The 26,783-nt window shown below is 41.2% G+C and overlaps 2 protein-coding genes across 4 annotated transcripts in view; one reads left to right on the top strand and one right to left on the bottom strand.

The window, feature by feature from the left end:
- Nucleotides 1-452: 452 nt before the first annotated feature.
- Nucleotides 453-932, bottom strand: LOC131249730 (serine/arginine-rich splicing factor SC35-like). Its single transcript, XM_058250498.1, has one exon. It carries the CDS (start codon nucleotides 930-932, stop codon nucleotides 453-455), a length of 480 nt encoding a protein of 159 aa, XP_058106481.1.
- Nucleotides 933-7,236: 6,304 nt separating this feature from the next.
- Nucleotides 7,237-26,783, top strand: part of LOC131249067 (MADS-box protein SOC1) — a 99,747-nt gene continuing 80,200 nt past the window's right edge. Inside the window, exons 1-2 of one of the 3 annotated variants that reach the window (XM_058249633.1) lie at nucleotides 7,237-7,417; nucleotides 7,513-7,702. In XM_058249633.1, coding sequence (XP_058105616.1) covers nucleotides 7,521-7,702 — 182 coding nt within the window. In that variant the 5' untranslated portion in view covers nucleotides 7,237-7,417; nucleotides 7,513-7,520. The remainder of the gene's footprint in view (nucleotides 7,418-7,512; nucleotides 7,703-26,783) is intronic. The other 2 variants (XM_058249631.1, XM_058249632.1) reach the window with 2 other exon arrangements.

Genomic DNA, 26,783 nt, shown 5'->3' on the forward strand with positions numbered 1-26,783 from the left:
GCCATAATTAATTTTCGCACTTTTTGGGTGTCCATGCCCAGCTGAAGGATGACCTTGACCTTAGCCTCAATTTGGACAAATCCAAGGACTGAGCATCTCTCAACCTCTACAACCTTTCCAAACGTGTGCTCCCTAATTTGACAAAATTTGACTCTAATCAGGCATGTGCAGGGATCCTGTAAAGAGTAATCCAAATACCCTTTATACAAGACATCGATGTCGGGCTCCATACCTCAACTTTGGAAATCTCATCCTATAATGCAGAGAAAAGTCATAGTAGAAGGAGATGAGCTCCATCCTGGTTTTGAAGATAATATGAAGCGATTTGGAGCTATGCGGGCAATGTCAATCGCCGAGGCAGCATATCTTGACCCAACAAGACCCTGGGGGAGACGGATGAGAGGAACATCTTTGTCCACTATGTGGCCCACTAGGGCTAGCACCAGTTGTTTCTATTTCGGCTCTACTTCCTTGCAATCCGCCCAGAAAGAGATGTTATCTAGATTTAAGAGCTCATCGTCTATGTGGCCCAATCCAGCTCTTGCCCTGATTGGACGAGAGGGTTGATTTAAGTGAGCATCCCTAGCTACACTTAAGAAGGAGTTAGTAGTTGGAGAGATGGGGGTTGGAACAACAGAGTCCAGCTTATTGGATTTTCGAGGCTGAGTGTCCTTTCTGGGATTTGCCATATCCATAGTAAGAATCCGACCATCGACCCTCTTGCCATTAAGAACCCCCATGGCTGCATATACATCCGTAGCATAGAGGAACCTGATGAAGCCAAAACCCCTATGTCGATGAAACTTCCAATCCCAGGGGATGTATACATTAGAAATTTTCTTGTATTTCCCAAAAATCTTATATAAATCCTTAAGGGAGGTGTCAAACGTGATATTGCTGATGAAGAGGCTGAATCCTGGTACAGTGCTCATAGCTTCTCCCTCACACAGGCATCAGCAAGCAACCTGGTGAGTGTTCCTAGTATGACCCACTAGTCTTATTAATCCATTACTTAATTTGAAATCAATAAGAATTGTTGATCAATGCAGTCGATCAATCGAGCTATCTCAAGAGCCCTCGATAGATCTTTCAATCAATCGACAATAAAATTTAGATTTTAACATCTCAAGTTTCTAGACAAATTTTGTCACATTCGATCAATTGAACCTACCCATCGATCAATCAAAATATGTCAGATTTAATTTAGTTCGTTCACTGGACATATTTTGCTACTCTCGAGTAGTACCTTCGATTAATCGAAATCACTCGAGGAAACCCTCGATCAATCGAACTAGGACTTCAATCAATCGGATCATGATATGATTTTTCAACTTTGTTTGTTAGACAAAAATCAACCCATTCGATCGATTAAACATCAACTTTGATTGATCAACTGAATCAAATAGGTTTTTTAATTTACATATCCGATTTTCAAAATTTTTATAGTTTTTCCTTCACTCCTCAACTTATACGAATTCCATCAATCAAAGATTAGGTTCAAACCATCTAATGATTATTTCCCTCTTAAAGTTTGGGGAAATTAGAGGATCGCCAGGATCCATATTATCGGGGTCTATAATCATTGCACAAAATCATTTTATAGCATAATCTATCATCATCTATACTATCCATAGATCGCTATGGAAAATCCACCAGTTAAATCACTTTAGGATTTGAGGCCTTGACGTGATTCGGACTCAAGATCCTTTGATTCGAATCGCTTTGGACTGATATGATTGAATTTCTCAAAGTTGATCTCATACAATATGAGATCTTGTGCAAAGTTTTTCTCTTATCTTCAAAACTTTTCCATAAATTAAAACAACAGACATAGGGTTGATCTACCTCGTTCATTGTTTAGATACATGGTTTTTAGATGGAATCTCAGAAAAAACAAAGGAAAACGATTGAGACCTATCGGTAGAAGCTTCTTCTTTATAGGTCTTCTATCTCTTCTACTGGCTCTTTGGTTTTAGGGTTTTCCGCAAAAAAATTTCCACGGTTCCTCTCTTTAAACAAAGAAAGAGCTTTGGATCTAGAAGATTCCATTGGTTCCTCCCTTTAAATAGAGAAAGAGCCCTAGGTCTAAAAGATTCTACTAATTTTTTAAAATTTTAAGTTAACTGTATTGTTAAGAATTAATCCATTGACCTACCCTTCTACTGAGAGTATTTCTATCAATTAGGTTAAGCACTTGTTTTTTTTATTATTAAAAATCAGGGAGCTCATTTTAAGATATAAGCTTAAAAATGAGCTAAGTCTAAATTAGTGATGCCTAATGTTGAAATCTTCCTATGCACCCACTGCAATGTTTATTTGCCATCCAACTTATTCATAAAGTCACATGAACTTGGTTCGTAAAGGGAAAATAAAAAATAAAAAATCAAAGCCTTCTTTAGCCTGCAAGAAGTTTTCAACGATAGGCATACAGTCCCACCATTTCCTTAGTGTGATTCACTTGAGCTTTGGATTTGCCCTTTTTTAGCTAATGTCCTAAAATTGAGTAGGAAAAATGGATGGATGACGTGGACAAAACTCATGTATGTACTTCTGAAGGGGTCACTACGGAATCCAAGTCCACGTAATATTGCCATGTACGTACTTCCTCTCCCACCCTACGAGAGGATGTTGAAGGATGCGATGGGAGGCATTGAGCATGCCTCCCCTCCCCCACAACGATTCACAATATTTTCTTCAATCAAGGCACATCTCGGAACGATAAATTCCCAAAAACGAAATGAAGTGAGAACTTAGGGCGTGTTTGGTCGGGCGGATTAAGAGGATTAGGAGGGATTGGATGAGTTTTAAGGTTGCAAGGCTGTGTCAGTGGATGTCGGTTGATCCCATGGGACGGGATAGCCCATGGGATCTGTCCCATGGATGTTTGGATAGTCGGTGGGATTGGACAGTTCTCATCTGATCCCACAGTAAACGTGTTTAGGAGGTGGTGGGATGGCTGTAGACGTCCGGCCGAATAGGTATATACACGTGCGGACGCAGATTGAATGCTACCACCGCACGGACAGTTCTCCATCCGCACACTGCTCTGTGGGGCCTACGGTGATGTATCATCCACGCCGTTCATTGATTTTCCCATTAAATTATATAATATGATTCTAAAAATGAGGCTGGTGCAAGTCTCAAGTAGACCAGAGAGTGGGGATTACACCTCCACCATTAAAAACGTGTATTCGCAACATCAGTGACCAAAACAAGTTGATATTTGTGTTTTCACTACATCCACATCTACGTGACCTTCTGAATACGTTTTTTGGCAAGAATTTTCACGTGAATAATTGATTAGCTGGCCAGAATGGATGATCAATCTTGATCTTCTGCCCAAACGTCATCTACTAAAATCCATTACTTTTTCTTTTTATTTTTATTTTTGTGAAATCCACTCCTTCTATCAGACATACACCTCAATCGGGCCCTGGGGCCAAAAATCTTCCAGATGCAAAACCCGTAAGAGCCACACCACAAGGAACAATGAGGATGAAACACCAACCATTGATGTATGTGTGGGGCTACTATGGTGTCTCTTTTATCAAATCTGGATCACTGTGTCTGACTCTTCAGGATGAAGGGGAAGATGAATAAAAAATCCTAGTCTATTCCAAAACTCAGGCTTGTTCGAGCATGCTATACTATAAGACAGGTGGGGTCCATTTCCATGCAATCCTCGTCCACATGGGGATTCGCGACCGTCTGTTCCCAAGTGGAGCCCACGGGTGGGGCCAATTTAACATAGATTTCACTCTACAAATGTTTCATCAAACCCTCAGCAACAACCATTAAAAGCTAACTAAGGGGCAATTCCTTCCTGATCATTTTTTGGAGCCATTTTTTTGAAAATGTATTTGGGATTGGTTCATTCCTTACCACCAACAATCGACAATTCCTTTCTTATCATGTTTTGGGCATAAAGCTTATCTCAACATATCCTACCTATTTTCATTTAAGAAAACTCCATATTATGTTTATATTTTAAAAAAGGGAATAAGAAAAATGCACACACACAGGCACACACAGTGCACGGAGTGGATTTTCTTCAGCTGTAGTTCTTAGTCCTGCTAATGATCTTAATCTCATTAGATTGGTCTTTCACTAGAAAAGGAAAAAAAAAACTGGAAAAATCCATGCAAGATCCAACAAATAACAAAAACCCATAAGCCAAAAACAAATCTGTCCCATTTCAATCAAAGTAAAAACAACTCGCCAAAAACATATTATTATTATTTTTAAAGCATCCCAAATTTATTTTTTTTAATAAAAAACACACACACAATGCAGCAAACTGGTTTTTCTTCGACTGTTCTTAATCATGTTAATGATATATTTCTCCTCCCAAATTAAGTACCCAAATCCATTCAAGATCCAAGAAATAAAAAAACGTAAAACTCATCAACCAAAAACAGATCTGACCCATTTCAAGACCAGAAAAAACACTCCCCAAGCAACCCATTATCTAAAAAAAGAATGTAAACATACACAAACACACAGTCACACACACACACACACATACACACAATACAGATAGTGATTTCTCTATAGTTGGTACTTCCATGCTGGCCAGAATTTGTATTACAATGATCTTAAAATAGAGGGGGAAAAAAAACTCCAACTCCTCAACTCCATCAAGATCTATGACAATAACAACAACAACAACAAATGACGACCAATCATGTGCATTTCTCTTTCACTCATAAGAAAGCACAATTAGATTTGATACACATTATTTGAAATGAAGAAACACTTAAACAGACATTAAAGCAGTTTATTGCAATGCCTTACAACACCAATCCGAAAAAGAGATCCAAACAACCACAATGCAAGTTAAATGTACTCAGATTTGGGATTACATAAATAGTTGGCTAAGAAAGAAGATGCACGCTATCCATTCCTGAGATGCAGGATGTTGTTATATGCATACCATGCCCAAAACAGAGATTGTAGTACATACTTCCTCAGTCGAATATCAAAGTGTAGGCGATACCCATAGTCCATGCATCATCAATTTCCTTTTGTGATATCCCAAATCTCCCAATTGGTGTAGGCAAAACGAATCCATGTGCAAAATAATCACAGGCATAACCTTTTCTACGGTTATTTAAAAAGAAGAGATGCAGCTATTTACATTTTCATGTCAAATGGTGGGGTGACACTAATGGCAGTGGGATATGGTGGGATGACGATAATGGCAGACGGATTGGATCGATCGTCTGATCTGCTCTAAAAGCCTGTATTTATAAACATCTTCATCAACAATACCGGATATCCATTGACAAGTCCCCTACAACCTTCAAAATCATCCCATCCTTCCTAATCCTTATTAAACCACCTGGCCAAACATGCCCTAAACGGACAACAGTGGCAAAATTAGGAATTTTTTCTCCCACGGGTTCAGGTACCCACCTGTTCGATGACCGGGGATCACTGGCCTTATGAAAGGTGGGATAAAGATTCACCTTAGGGATCTGCAACATTGACCGCAAACTCCGTGAGTGGCTGGATACGTCGTTGGTCGAACTCGTCCGACCGTGGCTGTGAGATGAGGTTGTTGAAGACGACCGAAAATTACCCACTTTAACGCCGATGAGGGAGTCGGACAACCAAACCCATGCGATCTTCTGTCCAAACATTATCCGCCATCTATCTTATTTATACATGCACCACCATTCATGCCACGGTGCCTCATCTCTTCCATCAACTGATCGAAACACTTGAGACTGTCATCTAAAAATTGCCTTTAATTTTATGGCGAATCCCATAAGATTTGGTGAGATGGAGAGAAGAGGAGACTTGATACGTCAAATCCTATTGAAATCTGATGTCACAATGATGAGGGCAGCAAAACCATCCGTATAAGGTCTACCCAAGCACCCACTTGGATGAGGGGTTATGGGATAACCCCTATGTGTCACCGTGAGTCGACATCCGGCGCCCGTCTAAACACGCCCTACTATATAAGGTACTCTTTCGTAGATTAAAATGGTGGTCTCTCAGGTGAAATGCATGAATAAAGTAAAAAGCGTCGGAGCACGCGCTGGTCCCCCCAACACCATCAACGAAGTCGACTCCAACCTCAAGAAAAACCTCTGCGAGAGCACTGAAATGGCAAAAAAGCCGCCAAGTCGGTGCCGCACCACCTTAAAAATATCTAATTTTCAGCCAATGGTAGCAACCCCCGCCTTCTCGGCCATCACTCCTTCGGCTCTCTACCAGAACGAGGCAATACATTGTAGTCAGCAGGACTATAGTTAATATACATATGCAGCTATATATCATATAATTTAATGAAATTTATTGAAATCCATACCATTAAAAACATATTATATTATGGTCCAAGATAAAATGATCTTCTTTTGGGAATATAAAATGATAGGACCAACGTTTTTATTTAGGTCAATATATTTTACTTGATCGAATGTTTTAATTATTCAAAATTTTATTATTTTGGTTTATCATATAAATTAACGTTTTTGTATAAATTATACGGAATGGATTGATTTTATATTTGCCACGTGTACGGTTGAGGGGTGAGTGCGTACGGTGGAATCACTTGCACGCTCAAGTAGAGATAAAAGAGCGATGTTAAAAACATGTGAAAAGTCGAATCGAGTCGACGCGCCCCACAAGGAGTAGCCACGTGACGCGGTCTGGCAACGAACGGGATGGCCGATCCTTCCGACACGTGTCCACATCTCACTAGCCCATTCGGTACGGAATTGTACGGAAGATGGAGACAGGTTGCTAACTCTCGTACGCCGTGGGCCCCGCTTTCCTGTCCAGTCTCAGCCTCATTGTACCGTCTGGTGATCAGACGTCCTCGGGCCACAATATCCTTAATCTTTACGTTCGCTCGAATGACTCCTACGTGCTTCAATCGAGACCGCTAATCTGATTAATTTCACATCTAAGAACCAGATCCCTCCAATATTCTCCAAAGAAGCAGCCTTAAAAGATCTTATATGGTCATCATTCAACGCACGGTTGGAATAGAAAAATCGTATTATCCAAAAAAAATAGAAGGATAGGATGGATTTTAACATCTAACCTAACTCAAAACCTTGTATTACAAAAGACCAACGGTACAGATCAATAAATCGAGGGTCCTACAGTTACAAAATGAAAACCCGAGGATATAATCTATCCTCGGATGGAGGATGAAATATCCTGTCTTCACTGCTACCGCATATTTTCTGCTCTACCTTTATTGCTTTACCGAAATTAGAAAAAAGACGAGTCTTTTTCCATTTAAGACTTCGACGGAGTAGAGAGGAAGAGATAAAAGAGGAATATAAGAAAAAGGGGCTTCAGCTCTCTCTCTTCTTTCCATCTCTGACTGTCGTTCTTTTTCCATCTTGGTGCTAAAAATCGCAGCATCTGTAACAACCACATCAGATATCCGTTGCAGGTGTTTTTTTCTCTCTTTCTCTCTCTCTATCTATGTGAATGTATTTTTTGTTGTGTTTCGGTGGATTGAGATATACGGATCTTGATTCGTTTCAGGGAGAGAGATGGTGAGGGGAAAAACGCAGATGAGGAGGATAGAGAACGCGACGAGCAGGCAGGTGACGTTCTCGAAAAGGAGGAATGGTTTGTTGAAGAAGGCATTTGAGCTGTCTGTACTGTGTGATGCTGAGGTGGCATTGATCGTCTTCTCTCCGAGGGGGAAACTATACGAATTCGCCAGTTCAAGGTACGATGGATCTTGTGTTTATTTTTTCCGAAAATGCCCTTAGCTTCTGTTTTTACGCAATTTGAAAGTGGTTGATGGAATTCGTCCTTTTAGGAGAATGGAGTTGACGGATCGGGTTGGCTTTTATTTGTTTATTTAATAGTAGTGTACTGTATTTTTGCAGAGTGTTTATGGTCTAAGAGAAGGGAGTTTGGGAGAGGAGATGAGGGCTAAATGGTAAAATTGCGAAAGTAGAGAGTAGGATTTGGGTATATGGTTGGATAGATCTCTCTCTCTTTCTCTTCTCTTACACAAAGTACGATCTGCATCCGTTTTGCTGCAAGGTCACCAATATATGGTAGCTTGATAGAAGTTGTCTTGCAAAGATGCCCATTTTGTTTTTTTTTTTTCCTAGCCCATGTCCCACGTTTCATCTCTCTCTCTCTCTCCGCCCGCCCCAAAATGAAACAGCTCCCCAACGCTTTATATCCAAATTTGGAGAAGATTATGAGTGGTATGTTACCCTGGCAAAAGTAGTCTTGTCCACTTCATTTTTTTGATCTCTCTTTCTCTCTCTCTCTCTCTCTCTCTCTCAAATAGTCAGCTTCTTAGAATGCTCACATAAGAGTTACAGGTGCGCTCCCAACTTTCTGGGGAAAAAGAAAAGATACATGCAATGCATAGCCTGATTTGTTGCCTTCAAGCCCATTTTTCCATTTCTTCTTCTCCCTGAATGCAATCCTTCCGAGAATCAGTCACCTTCTCTTTTTGGTTGGTGGGATTCACCTTCATGGCCTCATACAAACCTCCTATCTCTCCTTTTTTTATCTATGTTTCACACCCCCCCCCCCTCCCCCCCCCCCATCTATCAGATGTTACATTCCAGCTCGTTTTAGACTCTAGGTATTCTTCCTATACGGGAGGTGTCTTTTGGTGCAGCTAAAATAATCTCTCTTTCATGGGTGTTTGGTTTTCTTTCCTTCAATTTATTTATACATTAAAGATTAGTCGTATTACTATCAGGACAGATTAGCATCTTAGTCCCACATCGAAGTTATTTACCATTGATTGGTATTTTGTGTAAATGCACTTGCGTGAGAGATCCATGATGATCACCTGAAGGGCCCCACCTTCAATGCTCTGGAAACCGAATATCACACAGATCCAATTATCATAACCATTCATTCAGAGAACATTCTAGGTTTTCTCTACTATGTATGAATATATGGGACGACGTTTAAAATCTTTAGTGGGTTTGTAGTTGCTATCATTAGATACCCACCATACCCAAATCTCTATATTCTTGTAGGGGTTGCATAGGGTCTTTTTTAAAATTTTAAATTTTAAATTTTTTTTAATAAGATACCTGCTGTATGCCTGCTTTTCTTCCTTTTAGGGTTCTTCCGTCCTCTTTTCTTTCTTTTTTTTTTTTTTTTTGGGTTAGCTTGTTAGTACACACCCATGTCAGTACACATACTCCATGTTAGCCACCCCCACTAAGGATCGATACCAAAACCTCAAGTGTTGAAACGAGGTATCTCCACTCAGTCTGCCAGTTGATAAGATACCCAATACTAACAACAATATTCCATGCTGGTAGGGTTTTATAGGCTTTGTGCTTTACTCAAGAAATAGTAATAATGACATTTCAACTAGTAGGGTCTACAGATTAACGTTCCTAGTTAAGAAAAGTACCATCTACAGATTAACAGTCCTAGTAAAAAATTCACAGATTTTTGTGGGTGCATGGACTCCTGTGAAAATCTAATTTGGGTTCCTGCCCCAATGCAAAAATATGGTAGGAAATGTTTGTGTGGATTCCCACCCAAAAGAATTGGACGGTGGGGATATATGGTACGCCTAGGTACCCTTAAGATTGAATACATTGAAGTTGGAAGATCCAGTAAAATGTATAAAAGTGGTCTCTTTCTTCTTTTTCAAAATCCTTGCCCAATGTAGTTGTTATGGTTGCCATTCTCAAGACGGAAGAGAGTGAGAATCTTAGTTACAGGAATTTTCTACCCATGGCACCATCCTGCTGTCCTGGAGTTCTTCTCCTGCTTCCATCTCTCCTGGTGTTCCAACCATTAGATACTACCTGCATGGCTTCTGTGAGACCATCTTCATACTAACCAGTTTCTCTATTTCCAATTTTGTTTTTAACATTTTTCCGAATCTTGGTGAAATAAGTTTCTTCCGAATAGTTTTTGTATATTCTTGGTGAACATGAATACATATTTTAAAATCTTTATTAATACTTACAAAGATGCTTCCGAGATGGGTTCACATGCAAACTTCTCTGGCAACCATCGACTCGTTGCTGTGGCACCTTCTTTCGCCTCGATGGACTGAGTTTTGAAGTCTTATACTTGCAAATGCGATGGAGTTGCATAAGATATTGCTTATGCATTGTACCATAGAACTTCTAACTTTCCAATTTTTATCTTTTTTTTTTCCCCGCAAAAAAGAAGGTATTAGATAAGTTAAACTTGGTTAAGTTAACATATGGGGACTAAAAAATAATTATATTAGGTATTTCGTGTATTAATACGGTGATCAGCATTGTGTTGAACACTATTGGGTGACTGAAGTTATTTATTTGTCAAGCTTAGCCTCAAACCTTTGAAAGGGGTAACTGGCTCTATTGCCAAGTGATTTTTTTATTTTTTAATTATTTTTTTTTTTCAATTCATACCTGCTCCTGACATTTTTTAAATATAAGTTGAGCATTGAAACATGGCCCAACGAACATATTAAAAATGAGGTTTTTGTTTCTTGCGAATCTACAACAAAAGCAAATCTCATCATGATCCTTTCCCCCCCATAGTTTAAACACTGGACAGCTGGACTCGAATTGTAAGTCTATTTAGTCGAGTAAAGTCACTCAGACTCGCGTCCTTAAGTTCTCTCTCTTTTTTTCTTTTTTCTTTTTCTTTTTTTTTTTTTTTTAATTTTTAATTTTTTTTTCGGTTTTTCATTACTATTTAATAGTTTGAGTTTTAAAATATATAAATATTGTCTACTTGAGTTTCATTGAGGTTTTTTTTTTTTTCCTTAAATGAACTTGATTCTTTTTTTTTTCCAGTTGACTGAGCTGTGATCAAATCTTGTTTCTTCTTGAGTCATGATGAAATATATTCAAGTCGGGCCAAGTTTTTTCAAGTGTTTAAACTGCAGGTCGTAAGTTCAGTCTTTATTGGGTCTTGAGTGGGAACTTAAGCCACATATTTAATGTTATCTAGCTATTTCCAGATCTTACTTACAATCTTGGTGATCATCGGCTTTTTCCTAGTTGGCATCAGTGATCTAAATCTCAACTTGATATCTTATTCGGTAACGACCCCATTCTTGTCAACCCATTATATGTTTCTAAATATAGATCTACAGCCTCTTCTTCTTCTGTCCACAGTCAATTTTCACCGTTTTCGTTGCCAGGTGAGTCACACTCCCAAACTGCTATTTGAATCATGGATCCACCGACATTCATTCAGTACTTAAATACTTTAATTCTTAAATGTTTAGCACCTCGCTCAAATGCTCGGAGAATGAGATTGGCCTGTGCATCGCCTTCTCCAAGAACATGCTTATAAGTGCATCCATCTCTTGCTTCCTGTCTATGTCAATGCAAGCATTCATTCCTAGCCAATCACTTGAGCATATGTAACTCACTTTCAAGCATGTATATTTAACACTCTTTCTGCGATGTCATACCACTTATCCCTCTTGAGTAGAATTGGCATCACCTTAAACAATAAAACACACCATGAATTGGATATCCCATCTCCACAAATATCACTATTTCTACTGTTTCACAGTTGGTTGAGTTTTGCGATAATGTGAATCCTCAAGCTACCATCTCTTTGTCCATATAAATAATGTGAGTTCTCAAGGTACGTGCAAGTAGGGCTTTTCGTTAGTTGATCTGATGCATTCTTCCTGTTGGACCACATGTGTGATAAACTGTTATGTCCTCCACTGTGAGAGTTAGAGCTAATCGTGACTCGACAAATAAGTTTCCCTTTTAGTTTTTTGGTCACTTGTATTGTAGGCCACTTCTACAGTAGAAATTGGTTCTCATTGAAAGCCTATTAAGTTATCTTCAATTCTCATATCATTTGAATTACTTATAGCCAATTTATTGGAAGCATGAGTGGTTATCAATTATTTCGGGATGTTTTAGTCATTAAAGTTTAGAAATATTGGATGGTTAGGATTATGTTAGGGTTACTTTGCATTCAGAAACATATAAAGGCCTTTTATGAACATTGGATGATGAATTTATTTGAATAATGGTATTTTAACATTAGTTGCTTTCAATTTTCTGCATCAGTTGCTTTCATTCCCCTCAATGATCTGGTGTTTTACTTTCTGGTTGGTTAATGCTAGAAGGCTGTTGGATCCATATTGATTGCCCTTTCAATCAGTTTGGAAGTTCATGAAACTAGTTTATATTATTGGGCTGTTTGTGAATATACATATGGTCCATTTTCCAGACTAATCATCTACATGCGGCACTTGTTAAGAAATCTAGCTTTTTGGCACGTACTTCTCTTTAATCTATTTCTGTTTCTAAATCTTTCAATTTTATCACATCAATTTTGGTATCAAAGCAAGTTCCTGCGCACCTTATGAAAATGACACATTCAACTGTGGAAATAGATAACTCAGTGTTAGTGATGAAACTAGATAACTCAGTGATTTTTTTTTCTCCTTTTCTTATTTTTTTTTTCCTTTGCAAATATTACCACCTCCCTAATTTCCCCAAACTCAAAACCCTAGAAATTTTCCACTTGCCTAATTTCCTAACCTCACAATTCAGTTCGGTTAAGATCCCCAAAACTAACCCATGTTACCAAAATCCTAAAATTCTTCAAACCCTAAACCTTGTATCTATAAATTCCTCAAAATTCCTACAATTCCAAACTTAATATCCAAATACTTCCCAACTTTTCATCAAACTGAATCTATCTTTAAACTGAAGCCAAAAAAAGAAAAAAAAAATAAAAGAAAAAGAAAAAGAGGATGATTGTCGACATCGTCCCAAATTAAACTTCTAGTTCAGGTAACAAATACATCCCACACAGGCCTTAAACATGCTCACAATTCAATCACAAACCAGCCTCTCACCTGATCCAAATTCGTCCATTATCTGTCCTAAACTTCAAACTAATTTCAGCACAATTTTTTGCCCTCTTTTTTAGCATAAACTGGAAAAAAATGTTTGTCCCAAAACCTGTTGAAACAGACCTATGCTTATCACAATTTGTCCCTTTTTTATGAAAACAAATTATTAGTTGTCCCAAAAATTGTACGAAAACAGCCCATCTCTAGTGTACACAGTCATTGTTGCCACATGCGACCACATAAATAATTATGCGATCGCTCATGCCATTTTGGAATGGTGGACCCTATATGCACTGGTGGCATATGGCTTATGTGGTCGCACAAAGAAGTATGTGATCGCATAAGCCGTAGTTAGGCAGTTATGTCTTCACATGTACAATTTTCAATGGCACAAGCTCTCGACAGTTAGATTTCTGATCGTTGGGACTTTTTTTGTTTCATTTTCTCACACTTTTTGCCTATAAATAGGCAATCCCACCCCCATATTTTCACAGCTCTATTACTCTCTTACGACCACATATGCCATGGTGGCACATGTGGTTATTATGCCACTGAGGCATATGTGGTTGTACAAAGAAGTATGGAATCGCATAAGCCATATGCCGTTATGTCATCACATGCACAGTTTGCAATGGCATAACTTCCCAATAGTTTGATTTATGACCGTTGGCACTTCTTCTTCTTCTTCTTCTTTTTTTGTTCATTTCTCTCACTTTTTGCATATAGATAGGCTTTCACACCCCCCTATTTTCACAACAATATTACCCTATTTCCCTCTCACTCTAATATTCTCATCTCTCAATCTCCCTATCCTCTTAGAGCTCTCTCTCTCTCTATTATTCTCATTTTCTCTTAAAATGATATTAATAAAATTTATACGTTGGTTTTTCACATTTTTTGGTATATGCATTCATTTGAGTAGTTGTTAGTTGACTTGTTATAATCTAATAATCTAAGGAAATTATAAAAACAATTCCCTATCATATCTTTTCATTTTTTCTTGAATTTTCAGTTTTTTTTTTCAAAAAAAAAAAATAAAATTGTTTGGGGGTTGTGCCATTGCACATGCGATTTTGCCATTGCATAAGTGCATAGCCTCCTTGTATCACTTGAGATCGCTTTTGCCATTTGACAACATTGGTTAAAACCCATGAAGTGTCCTTCAAGCTTCCCTATTACTTTGATAAATTAGAGACAACGTAACTCTGATACCATAAAACTTTGTAGATTGAAGGGAAAGAGGAGGAGAAGAAGACAGAAGCAGAAAGTTGGGAGAAAAAGAGAGGGGAGGGAAATAGGGTTGGATGAAACTTACACACACACACACACACACACACACACGCACACACCAGTTCGCACGGAACTCGTGCGAACTTTTTTGAAAACTCATCATACGTGATTTGACTCCAAAATCTGAATGGTCCACGTGAAGCAGCACCTCATGAAACACCCTCGGGCCCAATTTTTACTTTGATCCAAAGCTCTGGTCACACACACACACATATTTATATAGGAGCTTCAAATTGCCTTAAGCTCTAGGAAGGCTAACCTTCATTCCGAGGAAATTAATGATCCAAGCCAGTCATTACATGTGGATGGAAAAAGATGAAATACATGTGATGGATCAACTATTGTATATCGTTCTGATGGACTATTAGGTTTTGAAGTTCGTAGGGTTTGTTATATTAGTAGTTTTATAGGTAAAGTTAGTAAGATATCTTAATAAGTTTTTACCATAGTATTTTATGGCATATTTTGTGGGATTAAGTAAATTTCAAATTATAGATTTAGTCCCTATTGAAAGACTATTGAGTTGGCTATCTAAGAGCCTATGATAATGCAATTCTGTATTTTTTATAGTGAGATAATACATATTTATAGGAAATATGTATGGTAATGATGAGATTCAACAATATTTCAGTAACTTTTATCATTTTGACTTTAACAGTAGGCATTTGTTAAAGTTGTTAGTTGCTGACTTGTGGGTTTTTTTTGTTAAAAAAAGAAAAAAAAATTATTGTAAGGTTTAATTTATGGTACTTTCGATTTTTTTTTTTTTTAAATATGAATTATATTATATAAAAACTATCAACACACCTTTGGGTGGGACCCCATAAAAAAACGGGGCACCTTTTTTTTTTTGTGTTTTTTTAGGAGGAACCAAAGATTTCATTTCATGATGGGAATGATACAGGGACTGTATTTCGGGTCACCCCAATAGCACAAAAAGGGACTAGGGGCAACCTATCGTGAAAGGAAAAGAAACCATACATGATTCGCCACCCTGACGGCACCCAACCCGACTTTATCTAACACCACCCTCCCTCAGATATCATGAGGGAGGTCCCGCAAAGTGTGGAAAATCTTGTTTTCTTGAGAATTGCTGCCTAGACGAGCAAGTCCATCAGCCGGACTGTTTCCCTCTCTAAAGATGTGAACGTAGTGAAAAGACCCCCTCCAATTGAGGCTAGCGATATGGGCCAACCAATATACCCATTTCCAGCCCACCTGAGAAACATGGTTGAGCAAATCCACCACCAACTTGGGAGTCTGATTCAACCGTCACCTTCCAAAGACCCATTTGAACACAGATGGATAGGCCCTCATAAACCGCTGAGAATTCCGCATTGTTATTTGTACCTATCCCGTATCCATGCGAAAAAGCAAAAAAATCAAACTTCCATCATCCCGTTTGCATATGCCGCCACCTCCAGCCCTTCCCGGGTTATGCAAAGCTGAGCCTTCACATTTAACTTGACCCAGCCTCTAGGTGGTCTACCCCGTTTCACAATCTCAACTCTCTTGGCTGGTTGGGGGGCCACAGGGATATGGAGATTCCTCAGTTGAAGACGAGCCAACTAGGAGGAAGGCTGGCTTCCATTGTAGGCCCTCCCCAGCTCCCCCTATATATAACTTCTTGTCCTTATATCTAACAGAATTTCGCGCCTTCCAAATTTCCCAACACAGGAAGATGGGAGTTAGGGCCTGAACCTAAAATAAGGAAGCACCAATGGACGATCCCCACCATTGGGTCAGCCTCTCCAGGGGGGAGCTATGATCGGCCAGGCTGATCCCAAAGATATTGCTAAAATGGCACCAAACGACTGTGGCTAGCTGGCCCGAGATGAAAAGATGCTTTAGTGATTGACTGCGGACGGATGACGTTCATGGGGCAACACTCACAACAAGAAGCCAAACAAACTCCCTTCTTCTGGACCCTACTGTCCACTGGAATCGCTCCACTGGAATCGCACCTGCCAGAAGTCTCCACATGAACATGGATAGCTTGGGAGGGATTTGAGGATGCCACACCCACCTCGACCAGCTTCTTCTAACCCCGCACGATCGGAATTTATCCCAGGCCGATTTTACAGAGAAAACTCCCATAGTAGTGAGCGGCCAACACCACACGTCCTCTTTGTCTGTAGTGCACAAACCGTTTTGGAAGATAAGGTGGCGAACTTCCTGCGGCAGGAAGGTTGGGATAAAAGAGGGAGGTAGCGGGCCGTGTCTGCCAAGGAACTCACCCACCTTCATGTTGCGAACATGGAGAGGAATTTGGTCAGTAGCTCTGTCAAGCAGGGGACCCATCCCTATCCAATCAACCTCCCAAATGTTGCAATCACCTTTAACAATTTGGGACCGAGCATTCTATGCCAGGAAAGGAAACAATGCCTGAATACTTCTCCAAATCAGGGAGGACGCAGGAGGGGAAGAAGAATTACGATGCGAATTAAATTCCGAAGAAAGCGGATCTCCAAACTTCGCTCATGAAGGTTGCCTAAAGACTACCGCTCTTACCATAAGAGAGGGCCCAGGCCATCTTCAGATGCAAAGTCGCCATCATGTCTCGAAGCCTTCTGATTCCTATCCCTCCTTCAGTCGGAAGGCAATCTTTTTCCAACTAATCCAATGAAGCTTCCTTTTGCCGTTAGCCCAGCCCCAGAAGAAGTCTGCAAAACACTTTTCCATCTTAGACAAGCATTTGGTAGGAATGGGCGTGGCCGCCATCGTGTGAACCAGGATATTTCCTAAAATGTGCTTCATTAGTGTCATACAACCTGCCTGGGAAAGAATTCTGGCATTCCAACCGTTAACCCTTGCAACAATTCTTTCCATAAGTGGCTTGAAAACGTCCTTGGCTGGCCTACCTATCGATATAGGGACACCCAGGTAGAGGGCTCCTGATGTCGCTTTCGGCATGTTTAGTCTGCTGGTAATTTGTCTGACTCTACCAGGGGATAACTTGGAGGAACAAAAGAAATGGCTCATGGAATGGTTGATTTTTTTGCCCGACGCGTGTTGGTACGAGCTAAGAAAATTGTTGATCGCTGCAAGAGAAGCCACACTGCCATTGTTGAATAGTAATGTATCATCCACATATAGCAAATGAGAGATGAGGGGGTAGCCCATTTTGAGCTTGAAGGGCTGACAGACACCCTGACTATACAAAGATTTGATGCACCGGCTAAAAACTTCCACTGCTAAAATGAATAGACTCGAAGATAGTGGGTCTCCCTGCCTGAGGCCGCGCGAGGACTTGAAGTATCCCTTGTCCTCTCCATTAACAAGGACGGAAAACCAACAATTATTCCAACATTTCTCCACTAGATCAACCCATCTCCTACTAAAGCCAATGGGCCAGCGCTATATTTTCAGCGATATTCCAACCTTGTTTGAATGCACCCTGCTCAATGGAGACAAGCTTTCTCCATTAACAAGGATGGAAAACCAACAATTATTCCAACATTTCTCCACCAGATCAACCCATCTCCTACTAAAGCCAAAGCGGAGAAGAACCTGTTTGAGGAAAGACCAGTTGACCCTATCATATGCTTTCTCCATGTCAAGTTTAATGGCAATGTTGCCACCACGCACCTTCCTGTTTAAATCCCTGAAGACCTCCTGGGCCAGCGCTATATTTTCAGCGATATTCCGACCTTGTATAAACGCACCCTGCTCAACGGAGATAAGATTTTGGAGGACGATGGCTAACCTGGATGTAATTACCTTCGAGAAGATCTTGTAAATACAATTGCAGAGACTAATCGGCCTGTAGTGATCGAAGGACGATGAAGCAGTTGATTTGGGATAACGCAGATCAGGGAGGAGGTGAAAGCTCTTGGGATATCTCCCCCCCCCCTTCTTTTTAAACAGGTGAGTCGTTGCTTCATGAATGTCGGACGCCACAATCTGCCAGCAACCCATGAAGAAAGATCCCCTAGGTCTGGTTACCCGTTAGGAGGTTGGCAAAGAAACGAACAGCCTCATCTTTAATCAAGGCAAGATCAGTTATAACTGTGTCTGCATCAGGCTTAATTTCCTTGATATCTGCTCTTCTTGCACATTCCATGGCTGATAGGTGAAATTTTTTTGTGTTACGGTCTCCTTCTGTCAACCAGCTGTTGCACGCCTTTTGTTTCCAAAAAATCTCCTCAGCAAGCTCCCACTGGGCAAGGTTTCGCTTGGCAGCCAACAGGTCCTCCGACGAGGAAGGTGCAATAGAATCTTGCAAACTGTTTTCCGGCTGTTCCAGGAAAAGCTCAGCTTGTTTTCGTTTTGAGAATACATCACCAAAGACTTCTCTGTTCCATGTCTTGATAGACTGTTTCACTTTTCTTAATTTTAGCAAAATGGCGATCATTGGCGAGCTTGCGGACTCACTATTCCACGCCTCTTTGACAACTTGCATGAAACCTTCGTGAAGAAACCACATCCGCTGGAATCGGAAAGGCTTCTCATTAGACGGGGCTGCAGGAGGAAAATTCATAAGCAGCGAGGCGTGGTCCGATCTAGCACGAGGGAGATTGACTACCTGAAAACGAGGAAAGCACCTGATCGATTCGCCATTACAAACAACCCTATCCAGTCTCGCCCATACTTTGGCGTTCCCTTCTTGGTTATTGCTCCACGTAAATCTATTACTAGAGAAACCAACATTAATAAGCCCTGCATTATTAATGGTGTTGCAAAATCCTCATCTCCAACATTGAAATGCAATTTGCTGCCAAGCCTTTCTGACATATTTGCCACGGCGTTAAAATCCCCGCACGCTGCCCAGGGGCCACTAAAGGATCTACTAATGGTAGCAATCTCATCCCATAGATCGCGTCTACGACTTGTAGTGCATTTTGCATAGACAATAGATAGCAACACTGGATCCTGCAAGTTCTGCAAAGAGACTCTAAGAGAGATCACTTGGTTAGAACAATTCCGCAACAACATTTACAAAGGAATGAAAGAATACCCAGACTTTTCCACCTGCCTCTCCATTGGATAAAGAGGAGTGAAAACCGAGTTTAAGGCCTGTGGCTGTTCTTCTTTCTTCTCTGAGCATAGGCTCGAGAATGGCAAAGATCCAGGGCTTGTGCTCTGATATAATTCTTCTCGCTGTTCTGATGGTGGGGGCGTTCCCAATACCACGGGCATTCCAAACAAGGCAGCTATCCATCAGTAATACATCCTGAGTAAACAACCCTTCTCTCCAACCTCCTTAATCTGCCTTTCCACTCCAACTGGTGGGGTACTCTTGCTAGTAGTGCTCTGGACTTGTATTGCCTTTTGGTTTGTCTTGTTTTGACAGCAATTGCAGCTTTGGCCATGGTTACTATGTTCTCCTCACAGATTGTTATAGTTGGATCCCTGACGGTAATGTTCTCTGCATCTGGGTCTGCCTCTGTTGCATCCTGTAGTGGCGTTGGACATCCCATCTCCCCTGCATTGGGGTGATTTAATGTATCTACCTCAACCGTTGGATCGGGCTATCGAGAGACCTTTCCAAAGTGGGATGGAAGCGGGCGCGGGTCCAAACCTATCTGTGCCCCTTCTTGCTGAATAGAGGCCGCAAACGGGGAGAGGTCAACCATGAGAGTGATCTCACTTCCTTGCCTTAGAGGAGGGTTAGGGGACTGAGGACCCCATTCTCCATTGATTAGGGGACAAAGGAAGCGGAATCCCAGCAATGTGTAGCTGCCTTGTCCTCATTGGCATATGAGGGGGATGTTGGGGAGCAGCCAATCGATTTAGCCATGTCCCTCAAACGCATCCTGGCCTACGGATCAACGACCGACAGCAAAGGAAGCTTGCAGTTTACCACGGGGCTGCGAGGAGGGATAGCACACCTCCCATCTAGCTGGACTTCAATAGCTCCTTGTATATAAGTATCATGCAGCAACACCAGAGGGGGTTGAACGGATCTAGGCTCATCAAGCTAGTGGGCAGTGGGGTGCTGGAGCTCCACCACAACATTCGAAGTGTCTACCAAAGGGATGGTATGAGGAGCCCCATGAGCTCCTGCAGGGGAGGTCAACATACCCACATCCCTGATTCTCCGATATCAAGCACCCCACCTGTTCCTCAGCGGATAAATCAGGCTCCTTCTCCTGGGAATTTCTGCAGACATCTATACTACGCTTCCGTCTTGGACTGGGGGTCGAGCTGAGACCCCTGTGTAGCCCGTCCGTGTTTCTCTTTGCAGGTTGGGGACTGCCATTCATTCTTCGGATGGATCCCTGGATGGTGTTGAGTGGTTCCAGTTCCACTCCCACATAGTACACCTTCCCATCTACCATCAGCTTTTGCGACCATCTGACCTCTGTTCCTGGCTCCAAAATGACCTTCACCCTAGCAAATGCTTGAAACAGGCTATACTTGCTGTTTGGATCGATTTGAGTAACCCTTCCATATCTGCTACCGAGGTCCCTAATGACCTGCTCCATCCATGCGTGCGGCCGTGCGCTAGTATCCCGAATAGGCGTAACTAGCCTCCCTCATAAACCAGGGAGGCTTTAGGCTTCCATTTGGCTACTTCACTTAAACCCATCTTCTGATGGAGCTCGGAATCTTTAACAAACTCTACTGAATCCTCCTTCGATTTGAAGCCAAGGAGAAACATGTCGCTGGATAGCCTTGTGACATCAACAGCCAGAGCTTGGAATCTGGAGCCCCTGATGATATCCATAAGATGGAGGATGGACGTGGTTGGGTCTGCAACTTTGCCAATCGGACCCATGTTGAGCTCCGCCATTTTCTTGGCCAGCATAGAGGGGGCAACCTGAACAAACCCCTCATCCTGGAGCGTTGCCGGTCGAGTGGTGGGGGGAGTGAAAGGGGCTGTAATGCCCTTGTCGCGAGATGGAGCCCTGCCAGGAATATTAGGGTTATCGGGTTGGTCTGCAGTGGGGGTAGGAATGGGCGGGGCAGCGGGGGGGTTAAGAAAGGTAGAACGATGGGGGCGGAGGTCTTGCTTTGCAGCTTGGACATTCACCACTCTACTGTCAATCCTCCTACCATGGAGGACGCCAATGGCTACTCGGGCATCATCCTCATACTGATATCGCACAAACGCGAAACCTCTGGGTCAAATCGTCCTAGGGAAGGTCGGAATGTAGGATATGAGAAAACATACGATTGAGGGGATGCCGCTTACTCTGGATATTCCCCAAACGGTACCGGATGTTTTGAGGGCATGAGGTTATGAGATTTGAGACTGCTTCCGCTAATATACAAGAGTTGGTCTCCACAATGATGTTTGTAAGACCCATGCTTGCACAAATCTCAAGGCCATCTTGCATCACCTGAGTATCCGCTATTGTATTGGAGACCCTACCAAAACAATTATGGAATATAAAGATCACACAACTAGAATGATCTTTACCACCCCCTCCCCCCCTGAGGAGCCATCGACATTCAATTTAAGCCAACCCCTTTCTGGTTTATGCCACTTGACGATAGCCACCCTATCATCATGCCCCGAGACATTACATTCAAGCCCGAGACACTGGATGGATACAGGCTCAACTAGCAAATTCCTAACACCCTCCGTCAGATGATTCCCACCTCCATTAGCTATTTTTTTCTATTTACCTTGGAGATAATTTGAATCATCAACATTTTCTGACCTTCAAATCTGAATGTGATGTGACGCAGCCAGAGCTCCCATACTATAAAACACGGGGTTAATCCCTAGAGATGTTTAAATCTGGAGGACAGGTTAGCCTTGCTGGTCTACTGCCTAATTCTTCGATCGATGGGCTAATTAGAGAGTAATGGCATATCAAAAAGATAAGAAAAGCGGGTTTATTCCTCTGTTGCAATGTTACCGTGATAGAGCAAGTGATTCAAATCCTCCACATTGCTGAGCAATTGAGAGGTTTGAGAAGGCAGAGTAAAATGAGAGGGTCGTTAACGTAGACTGATTGCTAGTGGTTGTTCACACCCCAAGTATAGGGTTGTGATGTAGTAATAAACTCTGTGAGATCGAGGTCGAATCCCAAGGGACTGATATCTGTACGTTGTCTGAAACTAACTAGAACTAAAACTAGAATGTGATGAAATCTAATTTGAGTTGTAATTTGAGGAATAATAGTGAAATACTAATCTAAAACTTAAGGAATTCAGAGGAAGGAAACTAGGGATTCAGAGGATCCACTTGTAGAAATCAGGGAGATCTTATGCCTGCATCATAAAACATGGAAATTAAATTGAACTTCCTCTGATATAATTTTAAAGAGATGAAAAGTATATGAATTAGAATGGATTCCATCACCAAACCATGCCCAGGATACAAAGTCAACAACAGAATTAAACTAATTACCAACCAATCAGATGATTATGAAGGTTAGGAAGGATACCGCCATCCAACCATGTCTAAGAGACGATGGCGAACAACAGGGCTTCCTGACGTCATAATCACAATAAGGAAAAAGAAATACTCAAAGCCATTGCAGACCCATTGTAATTTCAGTCACAACAGATCATTAAAAACTAAAAGCATTCCCTTAATTATCAAACTAAAATCAAAGTCAGTTTATAAATTTAAATTAAATTACCAGCATAAAATGGGGTCTCCCATCTCGCTACAAGCTTTACCTCTTAGCCCTAGCTAAGAGGTCTAGCCTAGCATGATCATGCTAAAACCAAGGAAAAATATGAAAGGAAAGAAATAAACAAAAAGAAAAAGAAAAAGGAAAAAAAAGAACTCCAGGAACTCGGCTTCAAAATTCGCCTCCACGGCTGCACTCCATGTCCTAGATGAATCCTAACCTCACGTTCTCTCTCCCTCTGTTTTATAGCTGCCAAGGGCGGTAGAGAGTGCGTAACTGGAGTCGGTGAAGCTTCCGCAACTCCTTTCGCAGCTACGTGCGCAGCACAACGCGGAAGCTCTTACGCGGGCTGCTGGTGGGGCCCGTCTTATATGACGTTTGCGAAATCCACGCCGTCTATCATCCTCTCCTCGAAATTTCGACCAGATATGGAGAGTTATGGTTGTCCGTTGATGCGGCCCACTCAGACAATCAGGCTGCATTGGCAGCTAAACGGTCTTCTTGCGATAGCTGTAACGATCCTGTGAATGTACATGGCCGCCAAAGATCAGCATGAATTTGATTGGTTTTGCTTCCTCTACCTGATGGATGACTCGGATCAAGCCTTTACTGCATGATGGTGGCCCACAACGAATGGACGCAGCCTCAGTTGCGAAATAGAGTCGACGCACGTCACCCTGTGAAGTGTGATGCCCCCCCTGATTGCAGTCAGATGGAAGATCCATACCACCCATTGTATTCCAACCGGAAAAACACACAGGAAGGCCAATTCGGGTTTGATTTCGGTATGGCCCGCAAACCGATTTATTCCACCGTCCATCTTCCGTTTGGACGATCAAAAACCGATCTTCGATGTCTTTTGAAATTCTGCCACCTAGGCTTGGATCATACGCCCTTTGGAAACCTAATTTACGGTCCAGATCCTCAAATTACATGATTAGTGGGGCCCACAACCAAGAACCGGCGATCGGCGTCAAGACGCTGTTGCCGTTCTTGGTTTGGAAGATGAGAGTCGGTCAGCGTGTGCTGACCGACTTTGGGAGGTTCGGTGCACGACCACTGTACATGTGTTGTGCACACGCACCATGCAAGGTGGGTTCCATCTTGATGTATATGAAGAATCCTCTCCGTCCATTCCTTTCGTCATGTGAATTGAGAGGTTGAGACCAAATTTTAAGCATATCCAGATAGCTGGTGGGCCCAAAATCAGAGTTTTAGGGGTTGATCTGTCCGTTGGGCCACTTACACAGGGATCCGAGGGCTGAAATTTGATATGTACGGTTAATTTATGGCCCTCAGGCCATGTATGAAGTTTTGAGCCAATCAGATGGCGGGAACTATGTGATCTTGCATTCTTCACCAATTTCGGGCCTCGAATGGCTTGATTTCCTCGGATCCCTGGCATGTAAATTCTTCAGTCTTGGTTCTCTGGAGTGCGTCCCTTGCTCTGGTCACTTCGGAGTGTCAAATCCACGCTTTTAGTACTATTTTTCAGTCCAAGCTCCTTATTACATCCTGCAACAAAAACACGATTAAATTATAATATTAGGCATTATCGTGTACGTAAAATCGGGCAGTAATCGGGGTCTGCTATGCAATATTCGACCCTCAACAGTGGTCGCCGCAAAGGGCTATTTCTTTTGGGGATTGGGTTGCGGAATCACATAGAGATGGATCTAGGATAGCAATCCAAGACTACCAAGCAAACACAAGAGAACACAAAGATTTAACGTGGAAAACCCTTTTGGGAAAAAACCACGGCACTAAGCGATAGAAATCTACTATGAAAGCATAAATTACAAAGAGAAAAGACTTACCCGATTCGAACAACCTCGAATCTCACCCTTTCTACACCCTTTCTACACCCTTTGAAACCTATAATCCCTTCTAGAAACTCTTTGGAATACTTTAGAAAGGCCTTAGGGACTCCTATTTATAGTTTAGGAAACTCTACTTTCGCACCGACTTGGAATAGTCCAAAAACCGCCTCAAATTTACGCAGTCCGTGCGCAGTCTGTGTAACCTTCAACTGGTCGAAGCAAGGCTTGGGTTAGTCGAAGGGCACCTTCGACTGGTCAAAGACCTTGGAAATTCCAACATACATAATTGTTGGACTTTGAGCGAACTTTCTCTAGGCTAGTCGAACTTTTCAGATTTAAGACATTTGTTAACAACAATCTCTACCATGTCTTCAATCTTCAAACGTGTAGTTTCTTGACCTCGTCTCTTATCTCTGTATCATATCATAGCTTCAATCAATGTTTATCGTGCACACTCCGTACTTTTTTTACGCCATCACCAAGCCTAGAGAAGTTGCACAAAACTTGAACTTCTTTGTAGGAACGACCTTGGTGAGCATGTCTGCTGGATTCACACTGGTGTGAATCTTCTCCAATGTTACACCTCCTTCCTCAAGCACTTGTCGAATAAAGTTGTGACGAACATCAATGTGTTTAGTACGTGAGTGATAAACAGAATTTTTAGCCAAATTGATAGCGCTCTCGCTATCACAATTAACTGGCATGGCCTTCTGCTGAAGGCCCAATTGATTTATCATGCTTCTTAACCAAACACCTTCCTTAAATGCTTTCGTCACTGCTATATATTCTGCTTCAGTCTCCGAAGAAAGCTTAAAATGAGTTGTATGGGGAACGCTGACCGGCTTTGCCTTGTCCATCCTATAATTCATCAATACCTTCTTAAGGTATTCTGCCTGAGATAACCATAACCTGCTTCTCTTCCTGTCTCTGTTATATTAGTGCCGAGAACCCTCTTTGCAGCCCCCATGTCTTTCATCTTGAATGTACCTGACAACTGAGTCTTCAGTATGTCGATCTCAGACATGCTATGACTAACGATAAGTATGTCATCAATATACAATACTAAGATAATGAATTTCCCATCACTCAATGTCTTGTAATAAACATAATGATCATACTTCTAGTAAACCTCTGACTCACCGTAAAAGAATCAAATTTCTCATACAACCACTTAGGCTACTGTTTCAGGTCATACAATGACCTCTTTAACCTGCAAACCTTGTTCTCCGCCTCTTGTATTTTGAAACCTTATGGTTGCTTCATGTAAATCTGCTCTTCTAATTCCTCATGCAGGAAGGCAATCTTCATATCCATCTACTCCAGCTCGAGATCATATTGGGCAAGTAGGGCCAAGATGAATCTGTTAGATACTAGCTTCACCATAGGCGCAAATATCCCAATGAAGTAGACACCTTCTCTCTGAGCATATATATTTGCTACCAATATTGCTTTGTACCTATCATGTTTCTTCTTGAAGATCCACTTGCGCCCGATCACTTTTCGGCTGACGGGAAGTTCCACTAGCTCCCACGTGATGCAGAACACATGATTTAATGCTAGCATACAATGTTGAAATTATGAAAGGGTCCATAAAGTAATTCAATTAACAAAAGATGCTATCCTACCAATTAATTAAGAGTAAACAATAGGAAATAAAATCTGATTTTGACCTAAATCACATGCCCACGTGCTAAGAAATCACATAAATCAATTAAAACTAGGACTGATGGAAGGATAAAACTTCCAATTTAGCATAGGCACGTTCCACACCCAATGGAAAGATTTGTAGGTTTTATGATTAGGGTTAGGAAAGGGAAAAATTTGAAATTGAAAAAATTAGAGTTCATGGGAATTGGAGATTTTGGAATGAAGGTTTTTAGAAATTGGAGAAAGTAGAAAATTGAAGAGATAGGGTTTAAAAGGTTGTAAGAAGGAAAAGAGGAAGACAATAGAAGAAGAAGAAGACGAATACCTTTCGAAGAAGAGAGGAAGGATGTAAGAAGAGGAATACCTTTCGAAGATGAGGAAGAGGAAGGATGTACTTTGGGGAATCCACCACCAAACAAGTTTGTACCATTCCACAATTCAATTGGAAGGGAGGTTTTTTTTTTTTTTTTTCAAAAAAATCCTAGAAAACAATTAGAAAAATTCCTTCACATAAGAGAGCTTCTCTCTTCTTTTTTTCTTCTCAAATCTCCACCAGGGTTGGAACTTCACCCTCCCTGTACTTTTATAATTAAAAATTCGGAATTAAAATCAAGCATAATTACAATTATGCCACTCACTTAAGTAAAGTGGCCCATCAGCCAAAATATGAAAACTAACACATATTAT

This window comes from Magnolia sinica, chromosome 6 (assembly GCF_029962835.1).
Source record: "Magnolia sinica isolate HGM2019 chromosome 6, MsV1, whole genome shotgun sequence".
Classification (NCBI taxonomy): Eukaryota; Viridiplantae; Streptophyta; class Magnoliopsida; order Magnoliales; family Magnoliaceae; genus Magnolia; species Magnolia sinica.